The sequence below is a fragment of the Semicossyphus pulcher genome, unplaced genomic scaffold (genome assembly GCF_022749685.1).
Source record: "Semicossyphus pulcher isolate SPU_LCO1_2020_fin unplaced genomic scaffold, fSemPul1.0.p SCAF_11, whole genome shotgun sequence".
In the NCBI taxonomy this organism is placed as follows: domain Eukaryota; kingdom Metazoa; phylum Chordata; class Actinopteri; order Labriformes; family Labridae; genus Semicossyphus; species Semicossyphus pulcher.
Window position 1 is genome coordinate 17,077,158 of NW_027211615.1, and position 19,871 is coordinate 17,097,028.

The 19,871-nt window shown below is 40.0% G+C and overlaps 1 protein-coding gene across 1 annotated transcript in view; it reads left to right on the forward strand.

The window, feature by feature from the left end:
• The window catches only part of nkain2 (sodium/potassium transporting ATPase interacting 2), an 87,966-nt gene extending 69,241 nt beyond the window's left edge, over positions 1-18,725 (forward strand). The window contains exons 5-7 of the mRNA XM_069657348.1: positions 4,322-4,382; positions 10,742-10,823; positions 14,240-18,725. Of these exons, the coding sequence (XP_069513449.1) occupies positions 4,322-4,382; positions 10,742-10,823; positions 14,240-14,249 (153 nt within the window). The 3' untranslated portion in view covers positions 14,250-18,725. The remainder of the gene's footprint in view (positions 1-4,321; positions 4,383-10,741; positions 10,824-14,239) is intronic.
• The last annotated feature ends 1,146 nt before the right edge of the window (positions 18,726-19,871 follow it).

Sequence of the window (19,871 nt, forward strand, 5' to 3'; positions counted from 1 at the left end):
TAGGCTTAATTATTGATTGTAGTATAATTGGGATTTCACAATTTAGCTTGGAACGGCTGACAAAATATTTTCATCACAAATAATTTAACAAGCGCACGGGGAAAAAACTGGAGCAAAACATTAGTTTGAGTATAAGCGGCCATCTTTAGCACATGACAGATTGGATCCACCTTCATCACAGCACAATTTATCTGCAGCAGAATGATGCAGCCTTAATGGATTCATTTGAGAGTAATGCATCCACAAACACAGTTATCACACTGGCAGACAAACAATTAACTTTCCTCAGAAACAGTGCGGTGGTTGTTTGTGTAGATGTCGGAAATTATGGATCTATTTAACATCATGATCTTTGGAAGTGTTGTGAGCTGATTCAGATGTTGTAAACCTTGAGGAGGAAACCTTGAGAGAAGTGGCGTCAGCACTTTACGCTGTTTGTTTTGGCAAAATGCAACCTCACCTTCCTCCTTGGTGGAGGACAAACTGCGTCACCGGGTGTCTGACCGATAACTGCTTTCCCCCGTGGCATCTCAAAGGTCTCGTCCCATGACGCCCCCCACTGAATTTGTTGGTCTCAGGCTATGCAGAACCAATACTGAAGGATTTCTCTTCATTATAAAAACAGCTGTTTGACATTCAGCTAATTTCTCCCCGGGCTCCTTTCAAAACGTCCAGGTGTTATCAGAGTCTCTGCTGAGGGAGCGTTTGGAGACTTGATTATTGTGGGAGAGAATGATGATTCAGTTATCTTTTTTAGTTTAATGGCATTTTCACGTTAAATGGCAAATGTCGTCCAACACTTAAATTGGATTTTTGATCATTTTGGGTACTGATGATAAGAGTTTACTATGATGAATATAGTAATGTTCCTGAGATTGTGTGCTACCTCGATACTAAAATAGTCGAAAAGGCTCTTTGAGGGCAAAATTTGCCCGTTTTTGGTCGTCAATCCAACACGTGGGACGAAACTATTGTACAGATTACCATGAAATTTGGTACACCCATTGATGGTCCAAACATGATGCATTCTGGGGAGTTTTGTGATCCTCTGACTTTTTTTAGACCTACCATGAAGATTAAATTTGTGGTTTTAATTGAAATGGCTCAACAAATGACTCTTTGATGAACGGCCAAGGTGACATGTAGTTCATTTGATGAACCATTTTCATATAGAGCCTGCAAACTGAACTTTGTGTCTCCTGTAACTGTACTGCAGTATAGGTTAGCATGTTAGCTAGCTAAAACCAAAATAAATTGGCGGACAGTTTAAAGCTTGAAGGTGATTTGCTCATTTTGCTCTCACTATTATTGCACACATTTGTTCACAACATTGTGTTCGAGCTTTGAAGAGAAAAGATGCCAACTATTGCAAAGATATAATAATGCACCGGGTTTCTTCGTATCGCTGTTGCATAGCTATCTACATTGTTTACCATGGCTACAAGCTGCACTGTATGTTAAAGAGATGGGATAAAGACTGTCCTCCTGCCTCCCGGAGTAGTGTCCACATTAAAACCCATTACTATGTTGTTCTGCTCTGAATAAGGAACATGCCTCTGAGAGGGGAAAGAGTGAAGTTGTACAAGTTCTAGCTTGTCAGGCTGAGCAGGGCGAGGATCCTGTCCATGCTGAAGCGCTGCTATTTCCAATTAAATTTCCAGTCGTCACAGCGAACATCCTTCAGTTTTGCTTTGGTAACTAGGTAACCTTAATCCACAGACAAAATGAGAAAAGGAACCAGTGTCAATCTGAGGAACCAGAGAGCAGCTAACTTCAATTCAATCCATTCAGAAGCAGACAGAAGGTACAGACAAGGGGAGGCATGTTCACTGCAGGAGAGAAGTGACTCTTACGCAACCACAAACTAATACCACTAATAATTATAATTTTTTTAATCATTTATTAACTCTTTAGAAATAGTCTGACTACATAGGAATAATTTAGTAACAGTAACAGTGAATCTTCTAGCTAATGCTTTGGTTTTGTCGGTCATGTCGAGGCATCAATATTTCATTGAAAGTATTTTATAACTTATTTAGTTCCCCTTGTAAAACTTTCACTTCACAATATTTGCTTTCTTTTACTTTTGACTCAGAAGCAGAATAATAACCTGCATGCTTTGAGGTTCAATGAATGAATCACTGAGTAAAATATAGTTGAGGTGCCTTCAAGTGAATTGTCTGACGCTGTCGGCAAAGAGATGCAGATGGTTGTTTTTGATCTCTTTCTATCAACATCTGTTCCACGAGATTTTATTACCTCCTTCAGATATAAAATCTACTTTATGGAGAACTTTTTAACCGTGCAACATTTAGAATGCCACACACCAAAGTTTGCAGTTAACAGGATAGTCCGCAGGCCATAAACTGACTCAGACTCAGAACGGCAACAACAAACAAGATAAGGCGTCGGACGTCACAGCCCCCACGTAGCTAATATTGGTGCAGCCCGGCCTCTTATTTGGGTTTCTCCACATCTTGAGAAGATATAATCAGATTTATTGTCAACAGGATATTGTGTTTACATGCAGCAAACACCAAAACTGAACACTTGACTATCCCGAATATTAACAGGATATTGATGTGCAGTGAAACGCGGGCTGTCACCACTGATCAAGAGTTCCGCATCGCTAACAAAACTGCACCCAAAAGTCATTTTCAGAGGCAGTGAGGCTGCAGGAGACACAACGGCGTCGCTTCAGCTTTCACTGCATGTGACAGAAAACTCTGTACAAGTCTCCTTTATGTGAATAGTAAGAATAAATAAATCCCACTGGAGCAGAGAGGAGAGGCTCTCTGTGGCTTGAGGTCATCTTCAAAATAAAGGTATTCTGCTAAACGGCTGTCATCGCTTAGATTTTGTAGCCGGGGAAGTTTATTAGCGCCTGCGTCCAGCGGTAATTTTTGAAGACATTTCTCATACATAAGTCCGCCTATGTTCTCCAAATTGATTTTCCCATCAGCGCTGATCCCCATGCGGATACTGGCAGTATTTGGCTCTGCTTTAAGTCCATTCACCCTCCAGCGAGGAAAACACTACATTTCTATGAGTCATCTACTTGTCAGATTCTAAGGCGACAAGGACGGAAAACGGGGCAAATGGGAAGAAAGAGGAAAGGAAAAAGGAGAAAGTGGAGGAAGCAGGTAGGATTTGTAAAGAGAAAAGGAGGCAGGAGAGAGGTGCTGTGGGAGCCGAACATTATTTAGACTAAATGAGGTCAGAACCTTGAGATATACGCTGAATCTTAAATGTAGTCGCTCCCTGTGTGTTTACATACTTGTGTTTGGCTCCGGGTGCGTGTTTTGGCACATTTCCATGCACTCAATAGAAAACCAAGCAGGTCAATGTCATTTTTTAGAGTCTTATTTGATCAATAAATCCTCTTTATTCGGGTAATATTTCAGCTTAAGGCCTTATTCAAACATATTGACGTCCATCACTGTCTGCCTGTGGCTTCCTCTCTCTTTATCTGTCTCCTCTATCATCGTGGGGTCAAAAAAGCCTACCTTACATTGACCGCACCTTCCTGCGCCTTTGCTACAATCACCTAGCTCCTGCAGGCCGCCTTGGAAAAACACAGCCAATGGGAGAGCAGAGGAGAGAGGAAAGGTGTTCTGCTGGTGTTGACTGCTGTATCGCACGCCTAAGACACAGCACCATAGTCCCTTTTTGGGAGCTAAATTTGCAGCCACTTTTGTTTTCAGGTTGTGTGAATGGCTTCAAAAGGAGGTGAGAGCATGAGGGAAACAATGATACAAGCCCGACGCAGCAAAGTCAGTGACAGCGGGTGGTGATTTGAGGTTAAATACAGAACTATCTACCTTGACATCGTGATACAAAAGCAATAGAGGAGGCTGAAAATTCAATTTCAGTGATCACAATCTCACTGATGTTAACCCACGGTGCCATAATGGAGACACCGCTGAGACAACTCTTTTTTTTATGGTTGTAAGGGTTGAAGATGAGTATTCAAACTGTGTCTGTACAGCTCTGAAACCATTAAACTTGAGGCTAACCTTGTGTTTGTCATTGAAGATGCCAGACATTCAGTGTGTGTGTGTGGGGGTGTGTGTGTGTGTGTGTGGGTGTGTGTGTGTGTGTGTGTGTGTGTCCATTGATTCAAGTGCTCTATTTTGGAGCGAAATACCACAGCGCTGTTCTGCTCCACTTACACCAACACCTGTTATCTCTGTGTCCCTGTTTATCTATCTATCTATCTATCTATCTATCTATCTATCTATCTATCTGTCTGTCTATCTATCTATCTATCTATCACAGAAGAATAATCCCTCCTCTCTCTCTGCTCTCTTTGTCTCTTTAGTTGATGGGGTTTATCTACGCCTGCTATGTGGTCAAGCTCATTTCAGAAGAAGAGGATAGCTGTAAGTACACACAGTCACACACACACACACACACATGCATGATCACTGTAAACGCACACTTTAAAGCCACAAAAAACGGATAATGAACTGTATATTCTCATCCAGAGGTAAAAGTCACTGTTTCTCAATCGACTGATAGATGAAGTTTCAGCTCTACGTCTGTCAAGCTGTTTTTTCAAGACATCTAAATTTACCATCAAATGTAACAATTCTTTTTGAAACTGTGAGTCTTAAAAAACAAACAATTGTCTAATTTATAGCACATGACTGCAGACTTTTCCAACTGAAATAACATCTATTGCTAGCAGTGTTTATCTGCCGTAGCTACAAAGCTAATTCAGCTTACATTAGCTCATAGAGTTTACTAAAAACAAGTCTTGGAAACTCAGAAACACAACTTCATCTCCAAAAGCTTTAACTCATCCAGAGCCTTAAATTCATCTTCAAAATGAAGTTATTGTGTCAATGGATGCTAACTGTACCAGATTGTTTTCTGCTGTAAAGCTAACAGACTCCTGTTGGGTATCAAAGTGAATTCATCCCTTCAGATTCGGATATCTGAAGTCCAAAGCTTCACACAGCTCTTTGTGAAGCCAAAGAGCCCTTACATCCGCGTGCAATACAAAAAGCTTAGAACAAAAATATGATGGATATTTTCTGCAAGTGATGAATAACACAAAGAAAGAAACCTAACTTTGGAGAGTAAAACAGTAAACTGAGAAGAATCTATTTTGCTCACAAAGTTTTAAATGTGCTATAGCATTCACAAATGAGAAATTATCCTCGCTGTTTGCACGTGACGTCATTTGAGAATTGAGAAAAAGCAACGGGGAAAACTGTAACATAACAAGAGTCCTTGCTTTAATGACGGATGCTGAGGACACTGCAGAGTTAACATCCCCAAATCCATTACGTCAGCCGAAACACTGACAGCATCCAGGACCAGCTTCCACTCAGTCCATGTAATGGTTAGAAGAGAGTTGTTGCTTTTTTTACAGCATTTAATGACTTGCCCCTCGGCCTTCAAAATGTTGCTTATTTGCTACTATAGGTTTCCTAAAATATCAACACCACACACAGTGCTTTGGAGAATTTCAAAGCTTGACAGGGATGTCTTGTTACAGTCACAGATGCTAGGCTAAGATTGAACAATCACTGTGTGAGGGCAGGATTTAGCATCAGTCAATTTGGACACATGCTCAAGTAGGTTTCAGTGGTTTTATTTTCTGTTTGCTGGAGCTTCTGAATTTAGGAATGAAATCAAACTTGAGACTTCAGTCTCTTCTTCCTGTATGCTCTCCATCTGTCTTTCCTGTCTTATCCCCTATTTCAGTCTCTTTGTAACAAATCCCCTGTGTTAAATGAAGCCATCTCGGACTGAGAGGCCTTTACTGACCCTCAGACAGAACACAAAGTGAAACTTGCAGCCTCCAGCTCCTGCAACCGGCAGCTCATTCATTCACTGTAACACACGGAGAGAAAGAGAGGAGGAGGAGGAGTGTGGAGGATGAGGGGAGCTTTAGAGTCATGCTAGATCAAAGTGGTCTTTCATTCAAAGTCTCACCTACATACTTGGAGCTTTAAACTGCTGTCACGAACAACAGGCAGAGGGAAAAATCAATACGAGTTCAGGCATCGTTCCTTTTTTTTCTGTCTTTGATCGGTTCTTAAATGTAGATAGGAAATGAAACTACCATTTAGTACGCATTTAGTAATTCAAAATGACTTACATACCAGTAACAGACTGGGAAATTCTGTGCTCGTTGAGTTTTGAATGCAGCGCCTGCTGTGAGCATTAACTTGAATGAGCCCATTTACCTGAGGCCATCACTTTAGTTATTCCATTAAAGCAGCAGCAGCCGTTCTGCGGGAGGATCAATACCCAGGCATGTCTTATTCAACACTGAGTTGGGGATGCTGTTTGCTGACACATAAATATTGATGGGTAATAAATGCAGGCTGGATCTGAGGAAATAGTTTGAAGACAACTTTTCCGGCCTTCCTTCCTGCTCGGAGCGGACCGGGGATTGAGATTGACGGGGGGATTTTTTGTTGCACCAAAAAGATTTTGTTTCCAAAGGCTTTTAATGTTGCAAAACTACCTCTGTGTTCAACAAGGCCATAGATAAATATTACATCATTAGATTTTTAAAATTTAGTAGTGATGTAACACTGTATTTATTCCACTTTCATGGCGTATTGTTGAGTTTCAGGGTTTTTTTCCAGAAAATGTATTACCCAGGCATCATTTTAATGAGCTTTGTAGTGACAGGAAACCTAAAATACCACTTGTTCCATGTCTAAATAATTAATGTCTAACAGTTATTATTTGGCCTTTACTTTTAACTGTAGTATTTTGGCCCCTGGCTCTCAATGCTACACATTCCTACTTGTTTTGCAGCCTGAAAAAGGGAACAGAGGAATATATTGTGTATCTGTATGGGGGTTTGCGTGCTTAAGGACATGTGAAATGCTGCGTTGAATATTAACTCTTGAAATTGTGTCATTTTTACAACTGAAGTCTAAGGCTGACAATTAATGATAACCATTTTCAATTAACTTCTTGTTTAAAGTGCATTTTTCTCAAGCCGCGTCTTTACACAAACACTATTATCTGCACACACAACTGTTTTGTTCGTTCACATTAGGAATTGTGGTATTTTCCATTTTATCCTTGCATTTCTCACTGGTTTGTAATGGGCAGGGTTTACTTTGAAAGGATGATGTCACAATGTACCCTATTTCCATGCACCAATCAGAGTTTATCAACATTTGAATCAAACCAAAATGAAAGTTATGTACTTGTGTACTCAGAACTATCAATCAAATCCGATCAAACCATACCCTCCCAGTCCTGGTGAGGATGTTTTTAGTGTTAAACTTACAATAAATTAATAACTTAGAACTTAAGCTTTTCTTCTTGGATATAAATATATATATAATACTAATCATTTGAAACCAAGATTTCAGGCAAACTGAGACAAAAGCCTCTTTTACACTGCCAGTTCAAGGCAGGATTATTACGACTCTGTTACGTTTCGTCTTCTATATAAAGGCGGAATGGAATGAGTCAGCATCGGAGGTAGTAATAGAGGCATAACAGAGGCAAAACAGAGTCAATGTAAATGGCAGAGCTGGCAGGGCGTAACAGCGGCCTGTGTGTGTATGTAAGCACGTGCTGTACACATGTTGCTTGGTCCAATGTAAAATAGCAAAGGCGGCATGGTGGGGAGCTTCGTTGCGGCGCTGTGGCGGAACAGCAGGGTAAAGATGGCTAAATTCAACCACCACGCATCATTAGCTGTGTTTGGAAGCTTGAACATGCATTGAGCAAAAGGAAAGTCTATCACATGTCTAACACATGTAGGCACCTTCACACTCGTTTGGCCAAGTCTTAGCATTTATAGAGACAATAAAATCGGTCCCAGCATCGATCCCTGAGGAACTCCACAATTGATTGAGGAGTGAAGAGATGTATGGTCACCAATAAACTCCCATTCCCACCTAAGTTAGAGTTTCTACCTCACCTAAAGTAGACCCAAGAAGACTTGAAAAACATGCAAACTGCTCACAAATGAGGCATAATTCTGTACAGCACATGAGTGATTTTCACACTTCCTCTCAAGGGACAAATATTATCAGAGAGAATCTGCATCCAAATTGAGGTTTCAGGACACTATTATGGCGTAATGAATACGTACGCAGTGGCAGCGTTATGTCGCATGCGTCATTTTTCATTGTAATCTTCGTGTTGCTGAACGTTCACTCCTGTGCGTGTGGCTGCGGAAAACACTGAGCAGTCAGGGAGACTAAACAATAATCAGGGAGCTTTGTTGGGAAATGTGCCTCGGGTGAAGATGCTAATACTCACTGAGGACCGATGAAGATTTTGAGTTGCTGAGAAAGCTAATTACTCTGATAATTATTCTGTGCATGTATAAGTGTGTGTGTGGTTGTGTCTGTGTGTGGGAGATTAATCATTATAGTCAGTATTATGTGTCTCAGAGCGACACTGATGCGCCAGACAGATTATTATCACACATACACACATGGAAAACATGTAGATGTACACAGAATAACACTAAAATAAGTAAGATATTTGTGTTGGTGGAAGCATTTTGAAAACTAGAAAATAAAGAAATGCCACAATAATTTGACCATTAAAAAAAGAGGTAATCTGTTTTCTGCTAGTTTTTCATGGATCAGACTGCTATACTTCTTAAGTGCCAAATGGGAAAAAAAACCTGAGCCTCATGAATATCATATCTGAATTTTTAAATTGGGCCGCCACAGCTTGATAGGCAGCACACTGACAAGGTTAGAGGCTCCATTTCCTCTTGTGTTCAAAGGGTCGAGCATGGCAGACTCTCTGCTGAGACTATTTGACTGCAGCATGAATCAGCAGGAAAGCCATACTGTTCACACCGGGCCTTTCCTCCACAAAAGGATCCACACAAAGCAGGAGCACATCAGGCACGGGGGATGTTCCTCTGCATTGTCTGACTGTACAGCCGTAATGAGCCGAATGATCATAAAACATCACGGTGCTGCGGCGGTCCAGGAGAAACCGCTGATAGACAAAGAAGATCATCTGTGGTCCCGTTGTGTGGTGGAATCAAAATTTCTCATGAATGCATTGAGAGGATTAAGGGAGGAGTGTGAAAACAGCTCAGCTAAGATTTGGTGACTTATAATGATTTTTTACATAACAGAAAAGAACGAAAAGGCATGTGGGGACGGATACCTTGACTCATACGCTCTTATTAACACTGTGATAAAAAGAGACAGAATCAATTCATGTTAAATTTGTACACTGATAAAATGTGTCTTCAGGGGAAATGGGTTGAAGTCACAGTTGGCTAAAAAGATACCAACTACTCTCATGTCTCTCAAGTGGTTAGCTTAGCTTAGCATTAAGATTGGAAATATATGGCAAAAGCTATATTTACTTTGAACTCTCGTATCTTGTATCATATTTTGTTTCTTTAATCTATATAAAGATTGAAATGTGTATAATGACAAATTAGTGGTTTAAAGCCAGTAACATGGGGCGCAGGTTAAGCTATGTTGGTAAAGCAGGCGCCCTATATACAGAGGCCACAGTCCTTGATGCACTGATCGCAGGTTCAACTCCCGGTCTGCCGGTCATCCCCTACTCTCTACTCCCCACATTTCCTGTCTCTCTTCAGCTGTGCTATTAATAAAGACAAAAGCCAAAAAATAATCTTAAAAAAAAAAAAGAAATGCCAGAAAAGCCAGTAACATGCTGGAGGCCACGACATATTTCAATGATTTAAAAAAACCCAAAACAACAAATTATCTTAACATTTTTATTTTGAAATAATGTAACAAGCTTTATAAAACATGTTCATTTTAGAGCTTTAGACGGGCTGTCCTGTGTGTTTGACAGAGCTTGGTCTTCTGTTACCCCATTTTTCCAGTCTTGATGCTAAGCTAGGCTAATTAGCTGCTAACTGTAGCATCATATTTACTGTGTAGACACAAGTGTGGTATCAATCTTCTCGTCTTGATCTCTGCAAGAAAATAAATACGTACACTTCCCAAAATGTCAAACTTTTTTTTTTTTAAAGGAGAGCTACAGCTTTAGATCCACTATACTCATCATCATCATGTGAATATATGAATGTATAACAGCCCCACGCATATTCATGTTGTGATTTATGCTTTTTAAAAGGCAAACACAATCTAATCAGTGTAATCAGTGCATTTGTTGTTCTGTGTCTGGACTTATTTCTCTGCTTATTGCAGGCTTAAGATATACTTATAGCTACCTTCTTCTCTGAAGAGACAGCCAGATTCCACATTGTACTTGATGTATGAAATCTCACTAAATAAATAAGGAAGTATGCTGCTGATCAAGGCGAGGAAGTACCCTTTTATGAGTTCTACAACATCAAAGTAAAGAAAATATCACAGCTTCCTCTCTTCAGAAGTCCAGGCTCTCTGCCTCGGTCTGAGGCAAGCAACCACCTGCTGGCAGCTCCTCAGCCCGGGAAAATGTTAGAGCTATCCTAGATTATTTAGGAGTTAAGATAGTCTCAAGGCATAAATATATAGCGCTGCAGAAGTCTTCCTCCTAAAAATAGAATTACTTTTGCTTGAAAGGGCTTTCATACAGCTGAGGCCAAATTTTCTCTTGAAGCTGATTTTTGTCTAAAACCCTGATTAGCTCGAAGACAGCAGCACAATGGAGGTGGTGCTTCTGGCACAAAATCTACTGTTGATACCTCTGAAGGTGTAGGAGGCCTAATGTAATGAATCATCTGTGGTGGGAGGTTACCAGCTGATAATCACAACAGCGTTCACTCTCTGTAATTGGTGTTTTTTTTCTTGTGCAGTTGATTTTATAGGAGGGTTCGACTCGTACGGTTACCAGGGACCTCAGAAGACATCCCACCTTCAACTACAGCCCATGTACATGTAAGTATGGTCATCTCATAATTATAACCAAGTTTATTTGTAAAGTACTTATCAAAACCAGCGTTAAATAAAAGCTCAATAAAATACACAACAATGCATGAAAAAAACAGAAAGAAATACCAAATGAAAAGAAAATACAAATGGTCCCAGTGTCGAACCCTGGGGGACGCCACAATTGATTGAGGAGTGACAGGAAGTATGGTCCCTAATAGACACAAAAATTCAGATTTGACAAATAGTCTATTCATCTAAATAATGCCTTGTTAAAATACTTTGATGATTATCACACACCTACAATGTCCCTCTTAAAGATGAGCATAAAATATGAGATATACTGTCTTTTAATCAATACACTCCAGACCCTCAGGCCTGATAGGTTGCCCCAACTTAAACTCAACCCCGTCATCCACAGCTTACAGTGTTCAGAGACTATTTTTCATCTGTGTTTGATATCTTAAATTCTGCAGTGAGGATTTTTTAAGCACATTCTCAGTGTATCAGTGTAAGGGCTTACATTCGTCAGCCCAAGGTCTCATCTGTTATCACGCTTGTAGTGCTTTTATCACTTCCTTCACAAGTGGCAAATAAAGGTGTGATAAAAACACCTGTATCTTCAGCTTATTCTTGCTGAAGCTGTGTTTCATAATTAGCTATTTTACCCACATTGGCAGAAAAAAGGCATCCTTCTGTTTGCCTTTTTTGGTGGCTTTTATTCTGTATTTTTGTGGGCTTGATTCTGGTTTAAATGGTGATTTCCTGAGACTCAAACCGAGGATTTCGGTTTCATAGGGGCCTTCAGCTATTCTTAGATCTAAAGCCAATAGGATAACACAAAATGAGTCTGAGTCCAGGCTCAGACAGCCCCGCATCAATCTTGCTGTCTCAGTTTGTACTGTGGGAAGCACCGAGCAATACAACGAAAGCTACACCAGCGTAGCAAACAACCATACGAAATAATGGTGATTCCACTGATGTGCAGCCGACAGGTGATCAATAACTTGTTTTTATTAGAGAAAAGAGCCGGAGCGAATTAGAGAGAGATACAGACGGACAGAGAGGGAGATGGAAAAGAAGGATTTGAGATCAAGACGGGCGAGAGACTAGTAGATAAAGAGAGAGAGAAGGAGAAAGAGAGAGAGAGAGAGAGGGAAAAGAAAAGCAGAGTGATGGATGAAACACAGGACTAAACAAAGAAGAGAGGCAATAAAGGGCCATTCTGTAGTTTTATACGTCCCTGTGGAAGTCATAACACAGATCATAAATCATCGACCCCCAAGATAATGGCTACAAAAACAAACACACACACACACACACACACATCTACACTCTTAAACCCCGCACACCACGCACACACATCTAAACACACGCAGTAAATGTGCTGATAGACAGGTTCTGCTTGTAAATGAATGTATACACACATACACACACAAACACACACACGCATGCATGCACAAGCATCATCAATATGCTATCATTGTTCCCCAGCTGTTGTCCCTTCACTTCAGTGTTTATTGGCTCTGGCCGGAGGGACCAATAAAAAAGCATCAGCTGTAAGAACCCAATGGATATCCCTCCCTTACAAGACACACACAAGCATCCCCCCGCCCCCACACACATAAACTGACAATTACCACCGCTAGAATTTTCTTAGAAACATGCAGGCATTAAAAAACTCTTAGATCAACTTAATGCCGACCTCCAAAAGCTTCTCTTTCTTCATGAACATCGAAATGAGAGTAATAATTCCCAAACACACAAAACAAAACAGAGCCGAGAAATGAGGTTGTGACCTGAAATTTCAACTTTTAGTTTTTATCTTGCATTTGTTCTTACAACCTCACAATTAAGCTCTTGGTTTGACAATAAAGAACTTATTAAATTGCTTTTGAGAAAATAATGGAATGTTTTTTTCAGGATACTGGAAATAGGGTTAGATTTGTGTCAGTGCTGAGAAGTGTATTAATAAGGTTATTTAGAACATTGCTAATAGCGGCCTTAAAAAGGAGAATATAAAATGTATTTGAACAGTGTCCACGGCGACTATAAGTGGCAATTATGGTGGCCGACAAGGGCGATCGCACTGCAACGTCCCAAACGTTAACATTACTTCCTGTTGTCAGACTCCACCATCATTCCCACTGAGTCCCAGCCTGACAAACTCCAAACTCCCCGCGGTCTGAAGCTCCAGTTAGAGGAGTGAACACTAATACAGCCCTGTGCTCATAGCCCGACACCGGCCGGCGTCAGCTGACTACCGCTAGCTGTACGGCTAACTTTGATCCAAAAGTAAGGGAAGCAACAATTAGCCCTTGCTCTTAGTTGTTACACCGCGTGCCCCTATAGGGGAGCACGTTCCGTTGTGTTGATTGGATTTGCAGCGTTTTTCTTTTGCATGTGTTTCAGACTTTGCAGTGTTTTTGTATTTGCAGCACACTTCAATCGGCCTTTTGCACCATGTTTTTTTTCATTTGCATGTGATTTGGACTTTTATAAGTGTTTTTGAATTTACATCGATTCCGAATCTGCAGCCTGTTTCTTCTAATGGAAACCGTTTGGGCTGTTGCAGCACGATTGCTCTTGTTGACCACCGTAGAAAATGCTAAATGATCAACCACGACAGCTTGTAATTCTAGTTCTCTTTAGCATTTAGCTTAAATGCTAAGCTTTTGTAACAGTAGCATGTGTAGCACAAGTGTGTAGAGCTAACTCAATAATGCACGTTACACAGCACTATTTACTCACCAAGTCTTCGAACATTAGCTAACACAGCCACCATCACCTACAGATCATACCAGGCTAAGTTAGGCTGTAGGCGGCAAGACCCCTCAATGCACTTCAATAAGCTAGGGTGCATTTTGTTCAACTTTTAATTTGTTAAACAAAGAATGTGTCACTTCCTCTCTAACACTTTCGATCTCCCCCTTTTAAGGGCTGTCATTTACACTAAAAGTTGGAAACAATCTTAATATTTGTGGTAAAGTAGGCCCATGCAGGTGCTAAGCCGCCTCTTGAGTGATATTATCTTTAATAAAACACACAGGACAAGAGCGCCTGATGTCCTTATCAAGCAACATTATGTTGTTCAGCTTATTTGCCACAGGGACTCACTTCATCAAGGACATTACTGTGCAAATGCACCACTATGCATCTCATCATAAACCACTTAACCTTTGCTGTCCTCGGCTGCACCTTTCTCAAGTAGCTTTAAAGTTACATAAAGCATATTTTTCTTTAAAGTACAGCCTTGTCACTGTGTATATGTGGTTATACTGCTGCTTGAGATGCTACTATTCATGCCTTAGCAGGGCAGGTTAAGAGCTCCACATAAACATTTACCTTTAAATCTATACAAAAGCAGTAAAATGGATTTGTCAGTCTTTTGAATAACCCCTCTCCTCCCTCTGCTCTTCTTCCAGGTCAAAATAAACCCAGGAGCACTGCCTTACCGATCACCACTGCTTAGCATCCTGCTTTTACTACTCCAACTGTCTTTTAACAAAGAACAACCAAGACACAGAGAAGACAGGATACAGAAGACACTTTAACCTAAAATCCCCCCTGTACTTGGTCAGATTGCTTCCCTGGTCTGCCTGTGTGCTGTTTTTAATGGAGTTAGGTCTGTTCCTGACAAAACACTGGCCTCTTGTGGTTGAACACGGTAACTGCAGGACAGCTCTGCTAACAAATGCTTTTTTTATTGTCTCTGAGGGACACAATCAGCAGCCAGTGGCTTGCTTCTTCTTGTGCTGTTGGGTGTCTGCATTGTGAGAGAAAACAAAGGGATGTTTTTCAGGCTTCCAGGGAGAAATTGTGGAGTTCTGCTGTTAAAGAGAAGCTAATACAGAGCCCTGTTTCTTCAAGCCACTGCAGACATCAGTTGATGTTTAAAGTGTTGTGGTATCTAACAGCTCTCGAGTGCAGATATGCCCGACCAAAGAGTTCTTTAAAAAGACCCCAGAGACATCACAATAGAGCCTCAGCTCTTTGTGCCTGAAGAATAGACACCAGACTTCCAACTCAACTGACCAAGCATCTCCTAACAAGACTCTCGATACAGGAATGTCGGACATCTTTTTTTCTAAGATTTCTTTTTGGTGCATTTGGGATGTTCTGACGCTCGACAGAAGTCGTGGGCTGGACTGAAGCTCCACATTTTGATTCTGTTGTGTCATCCAAAACATTGAATGTTAAATAACGATAACGTGCGATGTGTAGATCTACATACCTTCATGTCATATGTGCATGTGTACAGGAGACAGACACATACACACATGCATGCATGCACACACAAACACACCTAACAGATGTATTAACTTTTTTACTACTAATGTAATTCTTAATGTTTACATACAACTGGCGACAGGCTGACGTCTTAGCTGCAGCATCCCAAAGGCCCTGGGGTGTTTTCTGCCATACTACTACAGAGCGGGCAGTTGTTCCAGATGTGTCTTTTGGTCTCTTCCTGTCTTAATATTTTGTCTTCCATTCAAGACAGACTAGAAGATGCAGATAGAGACAGAACATGACAAAGAAGACAGAAAAGGGATCGAGGTCAACAGTTTCCCGTCCAGCTCTGTCCTTCTGTAGCTCTCAGTGCAAAGGTTCTCACTCGCCCATCTCTTTCCCCCCTTTTTCTGAATTATACAAAAACACCTGAAGGTCAGATCGCCCAAGCAGCCTTATCTGCTCATAACAGAAGTGTTTCAAAATCTTCCACAGGTTATTTAAAGAGACAGACACACACATCCCTTACAGAAATGACAATCACAGTCAAAGTGGCCTGAGTCTTAAACAAGGAGTTAAATTATTTGATCAATTATTTATTGTTTGATTCATTTATTGCATTTCTAAACCACTGGTGGATGGCAAAGATTGGTCAAACAAGGGAAATGATGAAGCCTGAATCTTTAATGGCACTGACCTGCAGACGGAAGAGGACAAACATGATACCTGAGAGATGCCAGAGACTTAGCAGCTCCCTTCCTCGCCTCACTAACTGAATTTTAATGATGAAAGTGCCCACCATATCTCAACATGGACATCTGTAGAGCCACAGACAGGGACCCAAAAGTAATAGTTCCTGGGTTCACTTTTACATATACGAAAAATGTCATTTGCATTCCAGGCAGCCAGCAAGTTTTATTTTGCTCAGAAAAAAAACAACAAATTCCTCCTGGAAATGCGACTAAACAAGTCGCATTTGTGTCGCAATCACTGGACCAAACGTCTGAGGCCTTCTCCGTCAACCAAGGAACATTTTTGGATTGAAACACTGGCTTCTCTCATCGACTATTCCCCCCCCTTACAAGCCGATCTCAAAGTCCGCCCTCCTCCCCTTTCAGCTGTTCAAAACAGAACTCAGCGGGTTGCGTTCAGAGTCGCCGCCCCGTCACTCTGGAGGACAGAAACAATGTTCTGTGTGTTTGCATGAGGTGTTGCGTATTTAATCTCATGCTGCGTGTGACTAACTAGCTACTTAAAAATGGGAACTGTTTGGTTTGTTGAATGCTCCTCAGCTCTCTTCAAAGAGTCCTAAATGTGAACTTTGTGATTTTTCTATAAATAACAGTCTGAAATGTCCGACGGAGAAAAATACGCTACTACAATGTAAATCGATGAAATGTAACTTTGAACTTCTAGACGTTTTTTAATCACATGTGGCCGTGTTTACTGTTTTTTCTAGTTGACTACTAATGTATGATGTTGTGTACAAGTGGGACTACGATGTTTTATTTCTTCTAATTGTACAGTGTATTTGAAATGAGAGAGTGAGAGGAGAATGGGAGGAAAGATAATTAGTTGCACTATAGTCTGTAATTCTTTCAGTAGGTCACTTTCACTTTAACACATAATTACCATTACAAGTTGATTTATTAACAAAGAACACTTTGCTTTTTAATAAATAAAATGACTGTGGGTAAAGTGCAAAATTCAAGTCAGGAACTAATGGGTCCCATATCCGTTATTTAGACACTAAATTAAAAAAGATATTTGGAAAAGTCATTATGAGATGTTGAACTGAATGTTAATGAATTTCTCTTTCATGGAGTCAATTTATTCAATATAACAAGGCCCTGTTGAACCAATACCAACCTGAACACCTAAAAGAATTAAGCAACTATTCACACAATCAGTGAGAATTTCAGATATATAATGTGACCCAAGTGTAAGCGAGTATTTGTGTGTGTGAGCGTGTGTGTGTGTGTGTTAGACTTTGTACCGCAGTACATTGTACTTCTCTGTGTCATGGTGAACTGAACAACACTTAACCCAGAACCTGCAAAGCCACAATTCAACACAAATTCAACCTTAAAATTCATCAAAGATTGTTGATGAACAGCAATAAGAACAGTAATAATGGACATTTAAAGTAATAATAAAGACAAAATCTTCACAGCTCCTGACTTATCTTTATCTTCACAGTTGCTTGATCTCATTTAGACTTTGGAACAGCCAATAGAGCTTTTGTCTAAGAATGCACATCTGTACATAGAGGGTTAGACATTCACTCAAACCATTGTTGAGTACTGAATATGTATTGGGAGTTAAAAATACAACTGCTCTTGAATCTATACAGGTGTGTGTACTAGAGTACACAGTTATAGTTACCATTATAATATGAGTAAATGTATACATAATAGGGAGAGACACATATATATCTTGTGTTTGGCAAAAAGCACCATTTTATCTTCATATTTGGTCAAATGTTTCAAAGTGTTCAAAAAGTTTAACCCCCCCCCAAACCTTGGTTTTAAATCCTAAACCATATCATTAAATTTGTTTGAAAGAATCAAAATAAAAGATTTAAAAAAATAAAACGCTCAAAAGCTCAACTCATATATTTTGTCAGTGCTGGTGTCATTGGATCAGATCTAATTGGCAGTGTCCTGGAATTATAAGCAAACATTCCAACATTTGATTCAAATGTATCTAAATCCTTATTGGTGCACAGAAGTACAGACATCGGGTGCTAATTTAGCTTAGCGGTTTAAACGGTGGCCCATGTACAGAGGCTACAGTCCTCGATGCAGTGGCCCAGGATTCGACTCCCGCTCTTGCCCCCTTGCCGCGCGTCATCCCCACTTTCTCCTCCCGTTTCCTACAGTGTCTTCTCTATGAATACAGGGTGTAAAAGGCCCCCCAAAAAATCTTTAGAGGTTTGTGACATCACCTTTGCAATTTGAACAACATCCCCTTCAACTATGTATGAACAGCATAGAGAAAAATCTTTTAATTGAAATAACCAAAACTGTTCTAACATTTAGTTCATTTGGGATCATATGTCGTATAAAGGAGGCTGTTTAAAAAAATACCCATTCCGGATCTTAAAGTGGTGTTTCTTGTACACTAAGTTTAATATTGAGACAGAGCTGTAGAAGGCAAAAGTATAACACTAGTAACGACAGATATCACGAAAAAAGAAAAGTGAAGGACCCAGAACGTAGCCCTGAGGTACTCCCCAGCTCTGCTTCCTTATTTAAGCAGTAGACAACTGTTAAGAAATCATTAAATACCTTTAAACTTTATTTCCCATAAGTTATTGTTTGATTAAATGTTAAATTAGAAGAAATTGATGTAAATAAAAGGAAAAATTAAGCTGTCTCTGCAGAGATAGTTATGTTAGAAAAGCATTTAGAGAGTGCAATAACACATAATCATTATGCATTAAGCTACTGTTCACAGTGTACGTACATAAACACAGGAACATGTCGCCAACTGCCAGTGAAAACGGTAATATACAAACTTTCTCTGTGGCTCTGGGTTGATTGGTTAATGTTCACCAGTGACTAGAACCATCTATGTTGGTTTAACTCCTTCTCTTTTTACGATGGTTTTCCCACAGGTGACTGACTGTACATAAACTAGACAGTTGGGTAATAAAGTAGACCATGGAGAAGGAAAGTCTTTATTGTGTCCTCTGTTCTTTAGACATTACTTTCTGTACTTTCTATACTCCAAAGTATTTAAATGTGATACATTATGCATGTGAATCACAAAGTATTGACAATTTGGGTTAAAAAATGTAACATCTACTTTATTAAGACCCAGAGCCTCTTTAGTGAAAAAGGAAGGCCTTCCCTAATGTAGATGCATTCGGACCAGTTTTAAGATGAGTAAAAGCACAAGGCTGGAAGTAGGCTACTTGAACTATTTCTTTGTAGCCTGCTGAGCATCCCCACTTTTTGACCTGTTTGAAGTGTAACAGCACACTTCAGAAAGTGTCTGATGGCTTTTAAGCCTTTATGTAATAAGCTAAGACTCGTGCTTGTAGAGGCTTTTTAACATTGTTGGCATTATCCACTAAAACCTATTGGGCACAGCCGAGACAAGCAAACTAATCACTGTGTGGCTTGTGCCCTGTGGCATTAATGAGGAATTGTAACAGAGCTAACAACCTATTTTACAGGCGCTCCAGTTTGGTTTATTTCAAAGTTTTGCCAGCAGCACTGGATTTATAATGTGTCCCTCTCAATTACTTTCATTCTGGTGTGTTAAAGTGTCATTTGAGCTGTCCAAATGAAATATATTCTGGTTAAAGGCTGTATTTTATGACCATCAACTTCAAAACGTGTGATGCAATGATTAGTAAAAGGGCTGCATCTTTAAAACCATGTGTGGCCTGGAAATAGCCTGCTAAAAAACTTAATTACTACTACCAGGAGAAATGATATAATAGTGGTTCTATTAATAGCACAATGTGATCACTTCTATCACATATTTTTAAGTAGATGAAGACTACTTGATAAGACTACTCTTGTTTAAAGTCAGAAGCAGGATAAATGTGTGCACATAGCTTGAACTGGTAGACATTCGGTCAAAACATTTTTCCCCTAACAAATATACCAGCATGAACAATCTATATACCATATAAAAAGATGGTTTTGTCGATGTTAAGCACCTATAATAAGGTCCAACAGTCTCAAACAAAGTTAAATGTAAGGATTTTGTTAAGTGTTATATATTTTTCTTAGCACTGGGATTAGTACTTTGTCTGTCCTCATTATATTTTATTTGTCCAAAGGGATAAAAGGTAAGTAATCAAACCAA